The following is a 20,755-nucleotide window of genomic DNA, read 5'->3' as shown; positions in this document are numbered from 1 at the left end:
AAAACTGCTGAACCAAGTGAGTTTGGAAATATTCGGCGGTGGCTACTCCACTATTTAACTGAATCTGAATTTTTTTTTAAAATTATCCAATGAGGATTTAGTTGAAGGGAGTACAAAATATGCATAGCACATTTTGTTCTTACTCCTTTTTTAATCTTAGCTATTGTTTATTCATCCTTTTTCTTACCAACAACCCTGAAATCTCCACCATCTTCTAGTATTTTAGACACATTGCTGTTATCTTTGTTAATTTCAACGATTTTGCTCATAATTTTGAACCAAATTATATTTTGTGTCTCCCCGGAAAATCTATTATTATTTCAGTAATAAGACTTTCTTTCATAGCTCATATGCCATATAGCAATGATTGGAAATATTGTACATATGAAATAACCGAGTTTCAACTTTCGTTACGTATTCATTATTTTGGATTGGATTATTTTTTAGTAAATTATTATATTATATATATAGTATTATATTTTGAACAGATAGTTCCGATCCGGTACAACCCTAATACCAATTTTAAACAAACGACTTTAAATTAAAAAAAATTATATATATTGTAAAATTAATAGAAATGTGTAGATAAATATGTGAGGAAATTTGAGGGTTCCCCTTCAAAATTAAAAAACAAAATTACGTGGGGTGTTATTCATCAAATCATCGACGGCATTTACGTGTATCTTGTACACGTCCATTGGGACAGTCCAGGAGCCTCTCAATTTTTTCACCCGATAGACATAATTAACATCTTCAATAGGTTCATATTTTTTCAGAAACTCTGATCTTACGACCAACAGGTGAGTATTGCAATTGATGTTGCACAAGATGAGCTTATCAGAATTTTTAGACGCACAGTGTAGGTTTTAGTGTTTTTTCCTTCTCAAAATGAATAAAAACAAACCAACACACCAAAGCATGTTTACTGCACTCAATAACAACTACGAATGCACTTGAAACGACTGTGGAACGACGATTTTACAACACGTCTCGATGTGATAGCGAACCCTTGCACCCAAAATGCACGACACATTCATTATGCGTGTCGGACAAATGTTTTCGTGCCCCGGGCATATTTAGGTTGACGGTGGAACTGGAAGGAATTATCGGTGTTTTGGCGCCGGAACTTTTTAACGAATGTGTCGTGCATCCGAACCGATATCCCGGTAATCGCAACCCAAATCCCAGTTTCACCCCTCGAACATACATCATCGGCCAGATAAGCGAAACTGTTGTTCGGGCCGTCGCTGACCCAGTTCCCCAGTTTCCGACTAGGACTCATAAAAAAAACTGTCGCATTCGTCGCTAGATTAAATATGTGTGTGTATGTACGCGACGTGTCGATGTTTGGCTGATTGATTTAGGAAGTGTGTTTGTTGTTTTCCGACCAGAAAGACGCCGGCCTCACCGAGACGAAGTGTGTCACGGTTAGCCGGCGGAGTCGACGTCGGGCCCGGATTAGAACTTTGTTTTCGTGCAAACAACAACGGGGATGATCGCACGGGGTGGGCGGGGAAAGGAACGAAAAAAAAAACACGAGAGAAAATGATATTGGTTCAGTTGACGAGTACAGATGACAGACGACGGGGATTAGTCCGCATAAACTGAAACCAAAACTGAAAAGTACACAACAAATAAAACAAAAATCGACTCGGCCATCTGAATTCACGAGTGTTATATTGATGGACCGGAATATTAACCATTTGGTCTTCCTACTTAATTCCAAATTGTTTTTTGTTGTTTATGTTCATAGAGTTTATTGATAACACAATAATATAAAATTCAATTCGACCAGTTGAATGTTTTGGACTACATATTTTTACTGAATTATCTCAACAATTGTTTGAAATATTTTTAGAGACAATTTAACCAAGGGACAAGTAGTATTATTATTTTTTTAAATCATGATTTTTTAAAGCAAAATAAGCTTTTTACATAAAATTACTGTTGTTGTCACAAATTCGTTAACTGACCAGATAAAGAATATGTTGATACCACCAACCATTTCTGAAATATCTGCTAAAACTAACATTTGGTAAATTTCAAAAATGTGCCAACTTTTTTTTATACAGCAAAAATTATCTAGAAGCACTTTTTTATGTAAAATATTCCCCTCAAAAAATATATCTTCATAAAATTTGTCTTTAAATTTTTAACATAACCTGTAAAAAATATAAAAAATATATGTATATATATATATATACAAGCATTATCGTTGTTTACATTTTATTCTGAGGACTTCGTTAAAAAGTTGTAAAGTTTAATAAACTTCCCTGGTTTATTTGTGACTGTGATCGTGGTTATATACGGAAACTAAACGCAAAGTAAATAAATTTTGAATCAAGCGAGGAAACATTAATTTATTTTAAATTAGGTTTAGGATATGGTACGGTTCATCTACTCTGAATTTTACGCACATTAAAAAAATTAAAAATATATATAACAAATAGAAGAATAATAATTGTGAAACAAAGAAAAATCGCTACTAGCCACTTGTCCAAATTTTTGCAAAAACTATTTAATTTAAAAGAGTTAATATTATATAAAAAAACTTGAAAACTTTTGATATTTTTTGTTTCTATTAAACAAATCAGCAAAAAGATTTATTCTTTAAAGACATGTTCACAAATCACCAAAACATTTTTTTCGTGTCCCATCTAATGCAATCGTTTTCAGTTACATCAAAATCATTACGATAATAGACCGATCAATTTGACATGGAATCGGCAAATAATACATTCGCTTAATTGTTGTCTGTTTTTAAGTTTTATTTACATTTTCATTTGTCAATTTACCTTTTACTGTGTAACTAATAATTCACAATTTAAAATTCATTCTCGTTATATAATAATACGTTTTAAAAAGTAAAAAATGCAGTTACCATAATGTTTTCATTGTTTATTTCTATAATTGGACTGGATGATAATGGTTTGTTAAATTAAGTTTAGGAAATGTTCATTCTGGAAAGGGTATTATATTTTTCTTGCATTTGTGATTCATACAACTGATGTTTAACCGGGAGTAACATTAATTATATTTTTTCAAAAGCAACCCTATAAATATTATTGCATTTACGTAAAATTCTAAAGCTATTGCATTTCCTCTTCATATTAGTTTTTCATTTTTTCTTCAGTTCCATATGGCAACAACATATTTCGTCATTACTTGACCGTACAGAAAATTTTTATACATTTTTTATAGGAAATTGAACACTCTACAAAAACGGTATCTTATAATTTTCTCATAACTCTTACCGTTTGGAAGATTTCGGAGGTCAAAGTCACAATTTCTTAGGACTTTTACATTTTTATTAGAAATCAGGGTTTTTCTTGTAGTTCTGGGGACAACCTAATCCCCGTCCACTAACCATCTTCTTACAGTGCTTGACACTAACTTCAGCAAGTCCAGGTTGACTTAATTTTTTCAAAAATAAACTAAGATTAATACAATAGGTTCAATTGTTTACGTAGAATTCAAAAATTCAATAGCATTTTTAGTTTTTCAATTAAAAAAGACGAAATATTGTAGATGTTACTTACAGAATTAATAAAGCATTGAAAAAAATAAAATATTAGATGAATCTGTCTCTATAGTTTATTTGAAAATTTGTTTATTATTATATATATTCAAATGGGTCTCAAAATTAATCAGTATAATAGTGTACTTCAAACCATTCATCTGTTAGTAGAATTACAAATAACAAAAAAAATACATTGCTAATTAATTAAAAAAATCATTTAAAAACATTCTTAAATTGATTTGCACCTACCCACATCAAGAAACCTATGAAATTAATTAACAAAATGCGACATCAATTTTATTATATACGGTAAATTTCCAACACCCATACAATTACGATCCGACAAGAACGTAGCACGCGACCGCGGACAGTTTGTAATTTCATTAACTTAATTTACGGATGTAAATAAACCGGAGTTTAATCTGTCATAATACCGCCATCGCGGAAATTAAATGCTCCTCCTGGTAAACGTACTTCGCGTTCCGAGTATCATTTCATTGTGTGTGCACCAACTTTACGATGATTTTTCATGTTTTTGACTGGATGTATGTGCTTTTATGTGCTCGTTATAATTAAATTTTTTCAATTTTTTGTTGAAAACTTACCCGACGAAAAATAAGTTGGAAACGTCCAAGTTTCAGTCCCGAGTGTGTACTTTTTATCCCCCCGTTGCATTTCCATAAAGCCCGCACGAAAAGTAATACCAAAGTCAAATATTTCTTTTTTCTATGCATGTTCAACGAAGTCGTGCCACTTCCGAGTCCGGTTTTTGCAGTTTTCGATAAGGCCTTAGCATTTATGTTCGTGTCACATCCGACTTTTCACTTTTACGTGCGTCGTCACCAAAAATAGAAAATTAAGTTTCGTTTTTATCACAAAAAAAAAAAGAAAATGAAAACGGGTCGGTTAAAATGCCCGGTTCGTTAATTAACTGAATTCAAGTTGCATTTTCCCAATTCCTGACTTCAGTCGAATAATTAAGTCTCGGATTATGTACTTCATTATCTTTCGCTTTGAGATTCCAGTGTTAATTAGGTTCATTTAGTTAATACACCGTCAATTACGCGCCCTCCCCCTCCCCTTTCTTTTACTATTTACCTTTCAGCGAGCTTGCGACCCCGTGTTAACACTAACCACCGCAATACACCCCCCCACACAGCCCCGTAACGCGAAGAGATGTTATTTGTTCTATGTGCGAAACTGCAAAGTGACAATTAAACGCCTTACCTTTAAATATTACTCCCGGCAACATTCTGCGTCCGACGAAAATTTATTTTCGAACGTAAATAACTGTTGGAATTTCAGTTTTCAGCACCCGCATAAATCAACATTAATTGGCTTGCACACGATTGATGGACTATTTCCTTTTTGTTTCATTTTTTTAATTATTATTTTATTTGAGAAACATGAAAATACGTTTGATTTGAACTATTTTCTCTTGTTACGTGTTTTATGATAGATAACGAACTGTTTGCTTTTACAGAGGCGGAAAATGGTAAAACAGTTCCTGCCGACAAACCAATAGACATGAGAGATTTCATGAAAATATGCGATCACCACAGAAGATATCCAGTGCTCTACAAATTGGAATTCCAAGTAAGTATTTCATTTTACGTGCAGTGAGTGTGTGTTTTTAAACTAGTACGTTTCGTATGACTTGGAACATTTATTGCTTTCATTTGATGACTCTTGTACGTCACTTTATACGTAGTTGTTTTATACGTGACTTAATCAGCAATAAATTTTGACTTTATCAAAGAGCAATAAAATTATATTAATTGATGACATGAAATAATTACTTTGAATAATGAAAACATTGATTTATAATGCCTGATTCAAATGTAGATAATGTTAAGTCATTTATGGTGTAATAGTTTATTAATATCCTGAAATTCGCTGATAAAGAATACAACCAATGAATATTTACTAAAAACTACTGTTACATAACAATAAATTGTTTTTATTAAGAAGTTATAGATGACTTGTGAAGAAATATATATTTTTAATAACTATTAATTTTTTTTAATGAAACTATTCTTTACATACTAAAAAAATAATTAGTTTTTACTAACTAAAAAATATTAACAAAGCATTATAAAAATATATGAAAAATATTGAGAATAAAAATATTTTTAATTTAGGATATGTAAAAAATTTGAAACAAAAACAATTCAATTTGTTTTGATCATTATTTGAAAAAAAAATTATAAAGCTTTGAAACCACAACAACAAAAATTAAAATTAAATTAAAAATTTTCCAGGAAATTGAATAAAAAAATGTTATTAAAAAACTGAATTGTAAACGATTTTGAATTTAGGTCTTTTATTAAAGATAATTTAATTATCTTTAATAAAGAACGTTCACAAAACGTATTTTAAATGAAAAGAAGGATTTTAAATTCAGAATAAGTAAGTAATCTTGAGTAAAAATAATAAAATTTGTTAGTTATTATAATAAAATATATTTCGAAGAAATATAATTTAGGATATTCAAGAAATTCAGAATAATAATACAATTTGATCTGATTATTTGATAAAATTTGAAAAATATTTGGAACAATTTCTCAACTTTTTCTTAAGAATTACGTATAAGTATAGTAAATTATAAAAAATATTTTTTATTAAGAAAACATTAGTATTTATATCAATTTGTTTGTTCAGTCTATTAATTTTACAAAAATATTTTCTCAAAAATATTCCGAATAAAAATGAATAAAAATATATATTTAGAAGTATTTTACATTCAGGATATGTAAAAAATCTGATTTAATGATTATTTTAAAATATTAATAAATTTTTGGAATAAATTTTAAATAAATTACTTGAAAGCATTTTGAGAAAACTTAACTTATATACGTAATGTATATATATTTTTTTAGATTCAGGTTATTTTACTTAAATAGTTTCTCAGAAATAATAAAAATGGGTTAAAAAATAAATTTAAAATATGCAAATAAAATTGAAACAAAAACCATTCAATTTAGTTTATTAATATTTGATATAATTTAATATATTAAGCTGTATAATATACAGAATAAGTTTGTGAAAATTACCTAGAAATTCAATATTCTTGTTAAAATATCAAAATTATTTCTAAATGTAGTTAAACTTAAGATATGAAAAAAATCTATAATAAAATTCATTAATTTATGGTTTATTATTATATTATAAAATTTGATATGAATTTAGTTATGAAAAAATTCTAAAAATTACTGTCTCATCTTTTAATTTTATCAAATAGTTTCTTAAAAAACTATTAATTATATAATAAAATTATTATATGCGATAAGCCGTTTAATTTGATTTTTTATTATTTGCTAAAGTTAAAAATTCCTCCTACTTGATTTTTTAGAGCCATTTATTATCTAATATTTCGCTTAGTAATGATCTAATCTATGAGTTGTTTTTTAATCCAATTACAAATAAATTTGTATTGTTAGATTCACCAAAAAGTCTTCTTTTCGAAACGTGTCTGTCAAAAAACGCTTGCCATTAAAAAAAAAATAGTTTTAAATTATCTCATTCCTATCTGTCAAACTAATTGTTTGCGATTGTAATTTTCTGACGTCACCTGTTTAGATTAGTTTGCGACTGATAACGGCTACATAGGTGTAACATTAAAAATGGCTTTAAAAAATTATGTATGGGTAATTTTTTTTAAAATGTCACAGTCTGATCGAGAATTGTCATAGAAATCCGGTGAAACAGAAAGTGACCGAAAAGTGAAAAATATGCAAAAACTTTTATTCCTCCATACCTATACCAGACCTCATTTTGATATACCGAGTATCCTAGAAGTTATGCCTAGTCTAATGGATTCAATTGACACCCGATATATGCATTAGCAAAATTATTTGAAACTAATCTGAAAATTGAACATTTTTCCATCAATGCACTCTAACATTAATTAATTCATTTTATGTAAAATTCTATATGCAACGAAATAATCCATCGATGAATACCATTTCAAAACTCAACAGCATCAAAAACATACGTTTTGAATTAATTAAATCAGCAGATGCGACTCGACTGTACCGAGTTTAACAATGCACTTGACCCCGCAACCGGGTCGCCAGATCGTTAAAACACAAAACGCCTGGATCGAGGGAATTCGATCGCTGTCAATTGCATAAACGGAAGCGGAATTTTATTCGAAACGATTCATTAAAAACCGGGTGGCGAACCGGCACCAACGGAATCGTCTCGTCTCGCATTTCGTGTTAAGGGCGAAACCGCGGAACTGGAACTGTTTTATGCCTCGTAATGACATTTGTCCGGATCGGGTCCGTGTCGATGGGACTACGTCGTAAACTACACGCGGACGCCGAAAAGAAACGGGGATGAAGTTAATGGGGACGGCCCGTTTGTTTTGCTCCGATCGCTTTTTTTGACTCTCGTACGGAAGTCGTTCTCGTCGATAACGGATAACGTAGTTATTGGATCCGTCGATGATTTCTTTTCGTCGATGTCTTCGCTAATTTGCAAGCGAAGGAACGGACGGTCGGTGGACGAGGTGGCGGCGGTGGAAGGACGGCACGTGCCGCAACCGAATCGTTCGGCGGGAGTTAAAGCTCGTCAGGGAGCGTCGTAAACGGCTGAAATCTGCCGAATGGAACCATATCGAATTTAATGGGTTCTGGAATCTGAACGTTAATGGCGCAGCCGTAAAGTTTCTCGATGTTGCTGCCGTTCCAAATCCAGGAACAATTTAGTTTTTATACGGTTAAACGAGAGCCTTTCTTTCTCGTATTATTTCTCCGAATAAAACTAATAATGCTTTAAGTTTGTTATTACACTAGTTTAATGCTGAAATATAGAAGCTTTCTTTTACTTCTTTTAAGATAGTTTGGGTGTTCTGAATACGAAAATGGGCCATTCACCTAGATAAGGCGAATTTGTGTTTTTCGGTCTATCACTTCGGTAATAAATTACACGTCTGGCGACACCAAATTCGTTTTGATCGGAAGATAGATGACTGAGTTACAGCTGAAGAAGTACAAATTATTAATTTTTTAGTCAGTTTCATTATTTGAATAATTTATTCTAATATCTCAGTTTTTTTATTTTTAATCATTCTTTTACTAAATTATAAGTATTTAGAAGAAAAACCAAAATAGGATAAGATATAAAAACGTTATGATGGAAATATAATATGATATATCTGTCTGTCATCCATTTTGAACTTTATAATGAACTTCTATTTTTACCTGGTAAGTAATAATATTTTTCATTCCTAAACCTTTCACAATGTTCGCCGTTTTGAGCAATAGATGCTCATCCCTGAAACTTCGTTTTATTCTTTGTTTGACCACTTAGATTTTCTAGGAAGAATACAAAATTATTGAAAAGAAAATAAATCATTGTTCATTCCAAATGCCTTATTATCATTTTTGTATTGAGAAGAAAACCAAATGACTGAAGAGAAACTAAATAATTATTTGCTCAATCCTGAAGCTTTGTTATCTTTTATCTATTTCAGTCATGTTTTCCTAAAACTTTTCATAGCTTCACTGTTTTGGCCACTTAATTTCTATAGGAAAAAAACCAAATGATTGAAGAGAAAATAAAGCATCATTTGCTCATCTCTGAAGGTTGTTGTTGTCTCATGTGTTGCTGAAACCTTTCATGTCTTCACTCTTTTGGCCACCTAGAATTTATGGGAAGAAAACCAATAGACTGAAGAAAAAATAAATCACCATTTACTCAACCCTGAAGCTTTGAATATTATTTATATTTCAATCGTGTGTTGGAGAAACTTTTCACATTGTTTACTTCTTTGACCACGTAGATTTTCTGATTTGAGAGATTTGTAACCGAATAAACTATAACTCATCTAGAATTCTTCCGATAGAAATGACTTGCCGCGAATTCCAGACGTAACTTCATTATTTTATAGGTATTAAAAATATTTTGTTTGCGTAATACAAACATTTACGTAAACAACGATTGGTATTGTCACTTGAATAATACTTTATTACATAAGAGTCTACACTGTAACAGAAAATGGAACGTAATAATAAAAATATCTTCGGTCGCTTCGAAATTGTAACCGCATTTTGTCTCCCTTAATAATTCAGCGGATTAAATTCGGTTTCGAATTATAAAATCCGTATTATTAAAAACAAAGGTTGTGGTATTTCACAATTTAAAGCTGAAGTCGACAAATTAAATTTCCCTACCTTGTTCCGCGGGAAATGATTTTTTTTGGCCGTTAATGTTTCATAATGTTACTGAGGCTAAGCCTATTTCATGTCGAAAAAATTGTAGGTTTACAATTATACAATTCGTTTCATTAAATCAAAAACCACGGCCTACTCTTTGTTTTTTATTAAAAAAGTCTTAAATAAATATTCTATCTATCCCAATATTATTTGTTCAGTATTTAATTTAAAATAATTTTTTTAAAAATCTATTTGAAAAAATGAGAATTAAAAAAAGATCTCAGAATTTTATCTACAATAAATTTTTCTGAAAAATTACCTGAGAAGTGCCAAATTTATGAAAAATATTTCATTTTTTTATAATTATATACATACAGACTATCCATTTGTTTTTTTAAAGTATATTATTTTGCAAATTTATTTTCTTTTTATTTTTTTTCTACCAGTGTCACACCAAATCAAAAAACAAATAAATAAATAAATATGCAAAAATCATTGTAAGAAAGCAACAAAATATATATAATAAATTATAACAAGTTATTATTAGGGGGTTCAAGAGTTTTGTCGTTATAATTCACATAAATTTGATTTAAAAAAATGCTAAGTGGTGTCCATTCAAGTGTGCAGCTAACACAGTTTACAATATAAAATTTGTGGCTCAAAATTATGAATAAATTTGTTTTTTTTTTTTAATTTTGCACACTCCTTTCTATGTACTTTCCTTAAAATTTATATATAAATGAAATTAATAATATATATTGAAAAATGTATACATCGTGTGTTTATTGTTGGTATAATAGATTTATTTAACGTATTATTATAAAAAAGAAATTATAAAATAAAATTTGTTCTCTAATTCGGCCCGCTACTGTAGGTGCTACAAATTTTAAATATTGGTGAATGCGCCCGTAATAATATTGAGAAATGTTCGAATTTCGCCAGCTGCCATATATATGCACGGCATTAAAAGATAAGACCTTAAATGCTTAACTTGTGCAGTTCATTTAATAGAACAAAATCGCAAGGGTTAATTTGATGCTATCTCTATTCCAATTTGTCCGGCAGTTTAGATATTATCCAGGATGTGCCGTGACATTGGGTAGTTTCATGCTCATGTATCGCACATAAGCAACGGGTAATTTAAGCATGAAATGACCTTGTGGTCAATTTCACACATATCCATGACCTTTGGAGACAAGTAGCCACGTCCTTGGTGTTTTAACACGAACCGTTTTCAAGAAACACGTTCCTGACATGCAATAGCTTAGATTATTGGACTTGTAAGATAGAGGACGATTAAAAAAATATACTAAAAGTGTAGCACGATAAAATTGCCTTGATGAATTATTCATATTTTAAGAGCTTTATTATGTCGTTATGGCCTAGCAGTTTTTGCTGTGCACGGCTCATTATTTTAAGTGCAAAGCAAAAGTTTTAATTCTTCGCTCCGCTTTCCGGCTTATTTATGTTATGAGCCGATAAATTCTTCGTAATTTTCAATTATTTAGATATTACGACAATTTTATGCTTAGCAAATTTAATAAAGAAAATTACGCGATACACTAAAACCACTTTCGCGTCAATATAGGAACACCGAAGAGCGAGAAAAATATTGCGCAACTAATGGTCTGGTTGATTGTGGACATTAAGGGCGCGATAAGGAATCCGGGTGAATCGAAGTCACGGCGAAGCCAAAAGGAGAAGCTCGAGATGAAAATGGACTATTTAGAAATTACGTTGGTTCAGATCAAGTAAAGCCCACTATCGATCTCGAACACTCATTTACTAATGCCAGATGAAACGGAAATTCGCATCGATGCACTTATAATAATATTGACGAATGTAATTAATTCAAACCAATCTTGAAATTGAGCTGGTGGAATCGAGTTTGGAGTTTCGTTGCGGTGAAACAAGTTTAAAATCTTAGGGTTGTCGGTCCAGGAAAAGTCGCGTAACGGAAATGCAACGAGTATGAGTTGGTTAAATGCCAACGTTAATAAGCGCGAGAAGCGATGGAGAAGGCGGAACAACGACAAGAAAATGGCTCAATAACAGACCATGGATTTGATGGTCTGCTGCTGCACTTTTTATTCATCGATCCGTGCTCCTTTTTCATCTTATATTTGAGTTTAGGAATTTATAATTTAAATATTCATTACTTGCGATTATATTGTGGGTACCACTTAGTTATGTTTAATTATACTTTAAATTATTTCCGTTTTTATTAATTAATAATACTGAAGAATATTTTAATCTTAGCTTTTAACCAAAGGGTAATTTTGAATCGATTTATTGTTCATGTAACTAAAAAGCACTGGGAGGAGAATAAATAAGAAAATTAAAATCGTAATTATTCTACATTTTATAGATTGAAAAATTAATTATTACTTCTTTAGAACCTTTGAACTTTGGTTTTAGTAAAAAAATATAAATTATTTTCGTTTTTAACAAAATTTATATTTGCAATTAGAAAAAGTTAATTTCACATTTTTTCTATATTCTAACAATTACTTTGTTAATTTGTTGCTCTACATATGAGCGATAGTGTAATAAGTCATCTAAAAGACTAAAGTTTTTTGAATGGATTATGGCATAAATTTGTAGATTTGTTATTAAACATAAAATTATTATAGCATCCAATTCAAATATATAATACACACACCGTCAAAACTCTTGGACCCTAATATTTTCGGGTATAAAAGAGAATAACGTGTTATAATTTGTTGATTTGGTGTAACACTGGTATAAAGAAAAATAAAAAGAAACTAAAACCAAAAAAGTAGTTTATTAAAATTTGTAAAGTTGCAAAATAATGTAGTTTAAAGAATCACATAGATACTCTGTATGTCTTTCCCTGTTCTGAAGGAGTGAATTAATACACCGGGGAATCGAAAAAAATTAAATTATTGATGTCTTCTTGCAAAATGATGGCCCTTGAATTGCTATAATTAGTTCCTAAGGAGTTTTGGGTGGATTTAGTCTCCTGAAAATTGATCGGATTCATATCTGGAGTTTGGTGACCAATTAAATTTTTGCACATTTGCCTCTTCTAACGCATTTTGGAGCATTAACATCTATAAAAATGAAGTTTTATCCCAGTTCGCGTCTCGTGGGTTCAATAACTGGTTTGATAACATTTTGGAGGTAGATATTCCCTATTTATGTATATGGTATATAAATTTGTAGAGTTCGTCGAAAATGCAAAATACCATCTCAAAACATTTCTGTCCCTCCCTGAAATGGAACCACTTCTCTGGGAAAAGCCAGTTGTGTAGTGTCTCCTGGTTCCCTCCAAACCTTCAGACCTCTGAATCTTAAATTACCAAATTCCCTCCAAACCCTCAGACGCCGGCTGACACTCGTCCAAACCTGGACTCTGAAAAAAGGACGTTTCTTCACTGTGGTAAAAACCAATTTATGTACTCTTAAGCCCACTCTAGATGCGTGCCAATATGTTGGCTTGTAAGTCTAAGCACTCTTAATGGTCCTCTGAATCTTAAATTACCATCATCAAGTCGTCGTAGGATTGAAGGTGCAGAAATCAATCTGCCATAGGTTCTTCTAAACTGTGTCCGTCCTTACACCCATATTTCCTCTCTCTTGGATCTAGATGTGGCAAATGTCATTGAAATTCGGTGATTTGATCAACTCTGTTGATGTAAGGCGATTATCCTTGCCCTATCAAAATCAGAAATTTGATTTCTAGACATTTTTCCACAAGTAGATAGAAATTATTTTGGCAGCTACTTACACTAGACTGAGAAATTGTTGCTCTGTTAAAAGTAGACGAAAACATTGTTGAAAGTTTTTGCACGATGTCAAAAAACTGCAATTTGTATGCGCCCATTTCCCATAATAACGTTAATATTACTTTTTGTTTCTATTTTGCAAAAGATATTTTAATGACCACTCTGTATATGTTAGTACGTATAAAGAAGATAATATTTTAAATATTTTGTATTAATCTTCAATTTTGTTCCTTTTTCTTCAATTTTTTATATTGTCCAATAGATAATATTAGAATATAATACAAAATTCTTTGAAAGATTCATGTAAGACTATTTATTTTGTGTTTTGTTGCAGATCGCAATAAAAGTGGAGACCCATTCCTGTCGACATGGGACAAAGAAAGCAAACTTAGAAAAGAATCAAAACCAAAGATGCATTCCTTGTGAGTACACAATCGGCACAGATTAGTCTTAAATTTTAAAATTATTTCCTCCACCGGACCGATTTTATAGTCGCGTCCACAACAATGCGAACGATTTTCTCCGACCGTACTGGTTTGTTTTATTATCGATATAAAAAACGTGTTGCAAAAGGAGTAATTCCCTAAACGGGTCCGAAAAGGGGGAAAAACCGACTAAACGCTATCCATCAAAAGGGTACCGTGGAATTAGAGCGGGAGATAAAATGTTTAAATCCATTGTATGGGCAACTCAATGTTTTTCTTCGGGACCAAAATCTGTTTCTGTCTGGCGTGTTTCACAATGTAATTCGGTGTGTAATTAAAGGTAAATATTTAGCAAATAAATCTGGTTCAACGCAAATATTTGGATATAAATTTTTTTATAACCCGCTTTGAAATAATTTACTGGCAATTTTGCCGACGTATTTATCGGAGTTTCCAAGTAAATCCGTGTATTATTTATCGTGTTAAAATTTTTGTCGATGGTTGCCGATTTTGTTTTACGTCTCTTCCGTTCCTTTCGGGACGTCACTCGTGTTTTTCGCGGCATCCACTTTAATCCGATAAGTAAATCCATCACAACAGAACTCAGTTGCAGCCCAAGACAAACGCAAACATTCCAAATACAAAGCCACCCCGAAATAAATTTAAATTCATCGCAAAGTAAAACGGTAGCAGAAGCGTCGCCGAGACAAAAATGGAAGTCCATGGAAATTTTAATGTGCTGTTGGTAAGTGAATGACATGGTTGAAAACCTCATGGTTTATTCATTGGAGACAAGCTTTGTGCAGCGGGTCTAAGTAAACCTACACTAAATAAACACGGAGAAAAAACTTTACTGACAGTGATCCATTATTAATGTGCCATAAGTTCGGAGACGTTCGCATGTTTAAGAACCTGATTATCATGAAAAATTTATTATTTTATAGATTGTTTGCGTATTTGTATGGTAATTTAAAATCAACGTATCAGTTTCTCTTGTTAATTAAGACCTTTATAATTTCCTGATTTTATTATTATTATTTTAACATTTTTACATTGAACAGAAGGAATAGATAGTAGCCTTACTCTCAAGAAAACACACTATACTATTTTTTAAATCTCAGCTCATAAACATCATGTAATGTTCATAAGATACAAAATAATAACTTTAAAAATATATAAATTGTTACCGCCCTGTATATACAAATCTAACAAAATTTATACCAATTATAAACACACTGAATACAAACATATCGGTGAATATTTCTTATATTAAAAGTAATTCTGTTGTCTACAAATCAAAACTAAATATTTGGTTTGCAAAAGGTGGAGTACCTTTTTACTAAATGTCACTAATCCTAATGAAATCGACAATAATTTTTAGTTTTGCAGTATATACTTAAGTAAATTGAGTTAATATAATGCGGATTGTATCGGTCTTTCAATCCGGTGAGAGAAAAATCAATATCGCTCGATGATTGAGTCTAAATAAATCGATTGTATTGCGTGATTTACAACAATTTTAAAGATTTGGTAGTGTGAAAGGAATAAATAAATCTGAAAGACCAAGAAAACCTAATAGGTTTCGAGATAAACAAATTTTATCCTACTTCAAAAAAGATCCTTTCCTTAGTTGCAGTAAAATAACAGTTCTCCTTGAGACACAACTTAGAATTAATGTTTCTCCAAGAACTGTAAGGTACAGATTACTACAGAGAAGACCAGCCAAAAAAACGCGACACTCAGAGAAGAACAGACGAAACAGACTTAAGTTTGCCAGGTCCCATTTACATTGGACTTAAAATAATTGAAAACGAGTGATCTAATGTGATGAATCCAAGTTTAATCTGGTTAAGAATGATGGGATTTTATATGTAAGGCGACCTATTCATTAAAGGCTTAAACCATACCCACTGTTAAACACAGCGGAGGGTCAGTAATGGTATGAGGTTGCTTTTCTGGATTTGAAATGGCTCCTCCCCTCGAATGGTACCTTATTCAAATGAAAATGTGCCACTAAAACATTATTTTCAACAGGATAATGAACCGAAGCAATGGTTTTTAAGGTAAAAAATTAATGTTATGAATCTCCATCTCTCATTCTAAACACAATTTAAAACTTATAGGAGATAGTAAACAACATAATAAAACACAAAAAATATAGTAATCAGCAAGATTTATTCAATGTTCTATTAAACTATAAAAAAATTGCTCTACTTTCTACCAATATTGTATTTTGATTATAAGATGTGGTATGGTCAGAGTACGAAGAAGAAATAATTTTAGCCACTTAAGCGTGTTTGATAGAGGTAGAATAGTGGGCCTGCATGAAGCAGGAATTTCGAATAAAGATGTGAGTATTGTGATTCCATGTTGGCAGTCAAGGAATGAAGAGAGCAGAAGGGGTAAAGCAAGAGTTTCCGAAAGATCCAGAGTTATAAGACCGTCGTCTTATTCTATTGGCCTTAAGGGACAAGATGAATTCAAGACGGCTAATTGCTGATGAATTTTTTGCCGATGAATGTATGGCAATTGTTCTGTTTACCTCCGTATAAGGTCTTTTGGCTTACGTAGTTATCGCCCTTTTTTGGTCTTACTTTTAACAGCATACCGTAGGTTCCAACGTAATGACTGGTGTATGAAACGTTAATAGTGGAATGAGGAATGGGATCACATTGTGTTTAGTGATGAATAACGTTATTGCTTGAGTATGCACTATAGTCATGGGTTGGAGAAAGACGTGATCCTCGCTTTGCTATGAAGAGGCATGTTTACATCACTATAGGTTTAATGGTATGAGACGCTATTGCTTATGGTATCAGGTCACCTTTAGTTTTCATTAGAGGCAATATGATGTCCCAGCGTTATGAGGATATCTTCATCACTACATAAATAGAGATGTCGGACTAACTTTTCAGCAAGGTAATGTCCGTCCACATATTGCCAGGAATACACTAAATTACCCAGAAGCCTCCCTTGTGAATTTACTGCCTTGGCCACCCAGATCCAGACCCCAATCGAAAAAATGTGGTGTATGATGGGGCGACGCTTAACGAATTTACAGCATCGTCCACGGACTCTTAATGAACTAAGACGTCAGATTCAGTTCACCTAAGATGTGATACCACAAGAAAATGTCGATAATTTCATTAGATCCAACCCATTATTAGCTTTGTAATCAATTATTATTTTGTTATAGGCTAATATTTTTCTAAAAAAACATTGGCCCAGACTCGATTTTTATCATTCGAACGAAAATCGTGATTATGCGCAGAAATTGCACTGAAACTTTTTCCATATTGGAACGAAATTAAGGAAATCATCTCGTATTGTTCATGTAACAATGCTCGATATTCGACATTTTCTACGAACCTCCGAATGGAATCGATTCTTTTAAAAGTTTTAATGATTTACGTTGAGTTCATCTTTCTACGAACAATAATTGGAATTACACTGGGCTACAAGCTTCTGAAATTCCTGCAAGCGCATCAATTATGCACATTTTTTTTTTATTCTTTTAATTCCATTTTAATGAACTGTCCTGCAACACAAATGAAACAAAATCGTAAACAGAATAATAATACCATAACGACATGAACACACATAATCAAAGCTTTAATCACGTAATTCATAAATCCATCAATATGGTCATTTGTACTAATGATTACGCGTCGATGTTCGCATTTATTCCAAAACAAATGAATAATAAAGCAAGCGATGGCGCCACATACACGTCATAAGTTTACGACATATCGTAAAATATCTGCTTGTTTCAGCACCAAGGCGCTATATTTCATTGAATTCACGACACAGTTTATTACTAGAATATAGTACACAACCATATATCCTCCTGAGAGCGGACATAAAAATGGACACTAAAGATTTTAAGTGGTTTATGTCCGGCGTGGATGCAAAAATGCAAGTTCTGTTTTCCTTGCCATAAATAATCCTATATGTTTTATGTGTTATATCAATTGATGCCCGAACAGTTTTATGAACACGTATTACCCGATATATGTCGATACAATTTTTATGTTCGTGTCCCGAGCCGTATCTCTGAATTATGTCGCGTTATGATAAACTAGAGGAAACTCGCTTAAAACGTGCTTAAAAAAGATTTACTAGTATTTCTTTCCACACTGAAATGGGGAATATATGATAAACGATCCGTTTTTCCTCATTTTATTGGAACCGAAAATCTGTCACTTGATACGGGTAAACATTTTACCTTCTCAGATACTTACTCGAGCTTACATGATTTGTTAGGGTTAAGTGGACTTTTATTGATTATCGACGCCCTTGTAGCCGGCCATCAATATTGTATGGTAATCGCACAAGAATAATGATTATTACCAACTTCCACAAACGTAAACAACACGTAAATTAGTATTTATTTCTTCCTGGTGTTCTCAATTAACGCGTTTCATTTATTTGGTGAATTGGACACGATCTAGATTTTATACGTAAGTAACAATTTACGGTGCAAATATGAACAGTTATAATCTTGAAATTGGATTGGAACTACCTAGGAAAAGATATATCAAAATTCCAATGAATGCGCTCTCCTTTAAAATTGTTGCAAATGTCCCTATAAAATGATTCAAGAGAAAAACAAATGATTCGCCTCCAAAACAAACAATAAACTGGCAACGTCGATAGTGAAGAAAATTTAAAACAATTCTATTTACTATATTAAAATTCACAAGAAACAATTAAATTTGTCATGGAAGAGAAAGAAACAAATCACACTTGTCAATAGATGACTGGTTGCAATAAACCATAATTCTATAAATATACTCAGTGACAATAGATTGCAATACCAAGAAGGGGATGTTCAAATTTAATATTGTTTTGGTAAAACATAGCAACTTTGTCAGTGAGGATACATCACTCAACAGAAAACCAACACATACTGATTTATATTTAAAATTTCCATCCAACTATTCAGATATTAATTGACTAGAAAATAGTTAAAACGCTGACAGATAGAGCCGAACCGTTGTACAACAACAAAGAGGCATAAAAGGTTGAAATTTCCAAATATAAAGAAGAATATAAAAATGATAATTACCCATAAACCTTTCACAAGTAACACTGAGCAGAAGAAAACTACCTACAACCAAAAGAAAAAAAAATAAAGTTAAGTACCTCTTCCAAATCCTATATGTGAAAGGACAAAGTGAAAGCATTACACAACTAGTCAGAAAGTATAATATAACGACTGAAAACCTTTTACATTTTCAAATACTTATTCGAGCATATATGATTTGTTAGGATTAAGCGGACTTTTATTGATTATCGACGTCTTTGAAGCCGACCATCAATACTGTATGGTAATCGCACAACAATAATGATAACTGCCAAATTCGACAAACATATACAACACGTAAATTAGTATTTATTTCTACGTGATGTTCTCAATTAATGCATTTTATTTTGCGAATCGGCACGGAGGATTTTCAATTCGATAATGAACGGAATTAATTGCTACTTTTAAACGATTCATTCAATTTACGACGCAAAAAGTGTACAGATATGAATAGCAATAATCTTGAAATTGGATTGGAACTACCTAGGAATAGACAAATCAAAATTCCAATGGATGCACTCTCCTTTCCAATTGTTGCAAATAACCCTATAAAATGATTATCGAGAAAAGCAAATGATTCGCTAACAAAAAAAAAAACTGGCAATGTCGATGAAAGGTTTATAGTTGGTAATTATGGTGAAGAAATATTAAAACAATTTTTTAACAATTTAAAAAATACATACGAGAATTTATATCATGGAAAAGGAAAGAACAAGTGACTCTTTCGTAGATGATTGGTTACCTAGAAAAAGATATATCAAAATTCCAATGAATACATTCTCCTTTAAAATTGTTACAAATGTCCCTATAAAATGATTCAAGAGAAAAACAAATGAAATCGCTTCCAAAACAAACAAAAGAACTGGCAATGTCGATGGTGAAGAAAATTTAAAACAATTCTTTTTAACTATATAAAAATGCACACGAGACAATTAAATTTATTATGGAAGAGAAAGAAACAAATCACACTTGTCAATAGATGATTGAAGATATAGATATTGCAATACCAGAAAGGGGATGTTCAAGTTTAATATTGTTTTCGTAAAACATAGCAACATTGTCAGTGAGTATGCATCACTCAATAAACGATTCAGATTTTATACACACGAAGATTTTCAATTCAATAATGAACGGAATTAATTTCTATTTCGGAACGATTCATTCAATTTACGACGCAAAAAGTGTACAGATATGAATAACCATAATCTTGAAATTGGATTGGAACTACCTAGGAATAGACAAATCAAAATTCCAATGGATGCACTCTCCTTTCTAATTGTTGCAAATGTCCCTATAAAATGATTATCGAGAAAAGCAAATGATTTGCTATTAAAACAAACAAAAAAAAACTGTCAATGTCGATGCAAGGTTTATAGTTGGGAATTATGGTGAAGAAAAATTAAAACAATTTTTTAACAATTCAAAAAAATACACACGAAAATTTATATCATGGAAAAGGAAGAAACAAGTGACTCTCTTCTGAAGATGATGGGTTACCTAGAAAAAGATAAATCAAAATTCCAATGATTGCATTCTCCTTTAAAATTGTTGCAAATGTCCCTATAAAATGATTCAAGAGAAAAACAAATGATTCGCCTCCAAAACAAACAAAAAACTGGCAATGTCTATGGTGAAGAAAATTTAAAACAATTCTTTTTAACTATATAAAAATGCACACGAGACAATTAAATTTATCATGGAAGAGAAAGAAACAAATCATACTTGTTAATAGATGACTGGTTGCAATAAACCATAATTCTATAAATATACTCAGTGACAAAGATATTACAATACCAGGAAGGGGATGTTCATAT

The 20,755-nt window shown here is 31.6% G+C and overlaps 2 protein-coding genes across 3 annotated transcripts in view; both read left to right on the top strand.

Moving 5' to 3' along the window:
* LOC109594831 (leptin receptor gene-related protein) overlaps positions 1 to 20,755 on the top strand; it is a 133,020-nt gene that overhangs the window by 64,753 nt on the left and 47,512 nt on the right. The window lies entirely within an intron of this gene.
* Positions 1 to 20,755, top strand: part of LOC109594834 (receptor-type tyrosine-protein phosphatase kappa) — a 98,355-nt gene that overhangs the window by 47,345 nt on the left and 30,255 nt on the right. Inside the window, exons 3-5 of one of the 2 annotated variants that reach the window (XM_049965253.1) lie at positions 777 to 800; positions 5,004 to 5,116; positions 13,765 to 13,852. In XM_049965253.1, the coding sequence (XP_049821210.1) occupies positions 777 to 800; positions 5,004 to 5,116; positions 13,765 to 13,852 (225 nt within the window). The remainder of the gene's footprint in view (positions 1 to 776; positions 801 to 5,003; positions 5,117 to 13,764; positions 13,853 to 20,755) is intronic. The other variant, XM_049965260.1, reaches the window with a different exon arrangement.

This window comes from Aethina tumida, chromosome 1 (assembly GCF_024364675.1).
Source record: "Aethina tumida isolate Nest 87 chromosome 1, icAetTumi1.1, whole genome shotgun sequence".
Taxonomy (NCBI): domain Eukaryota; kingdom Metazoa; phylum Arthropoda; class Insecta; order Coleoptera; family Nitidulidae; genus Aethina; species Aethina tumida.
Note: the sequence above shows the minus strand (reverse complement) of the source record. Positions and strands in the feature narration are given on the sequence as shown.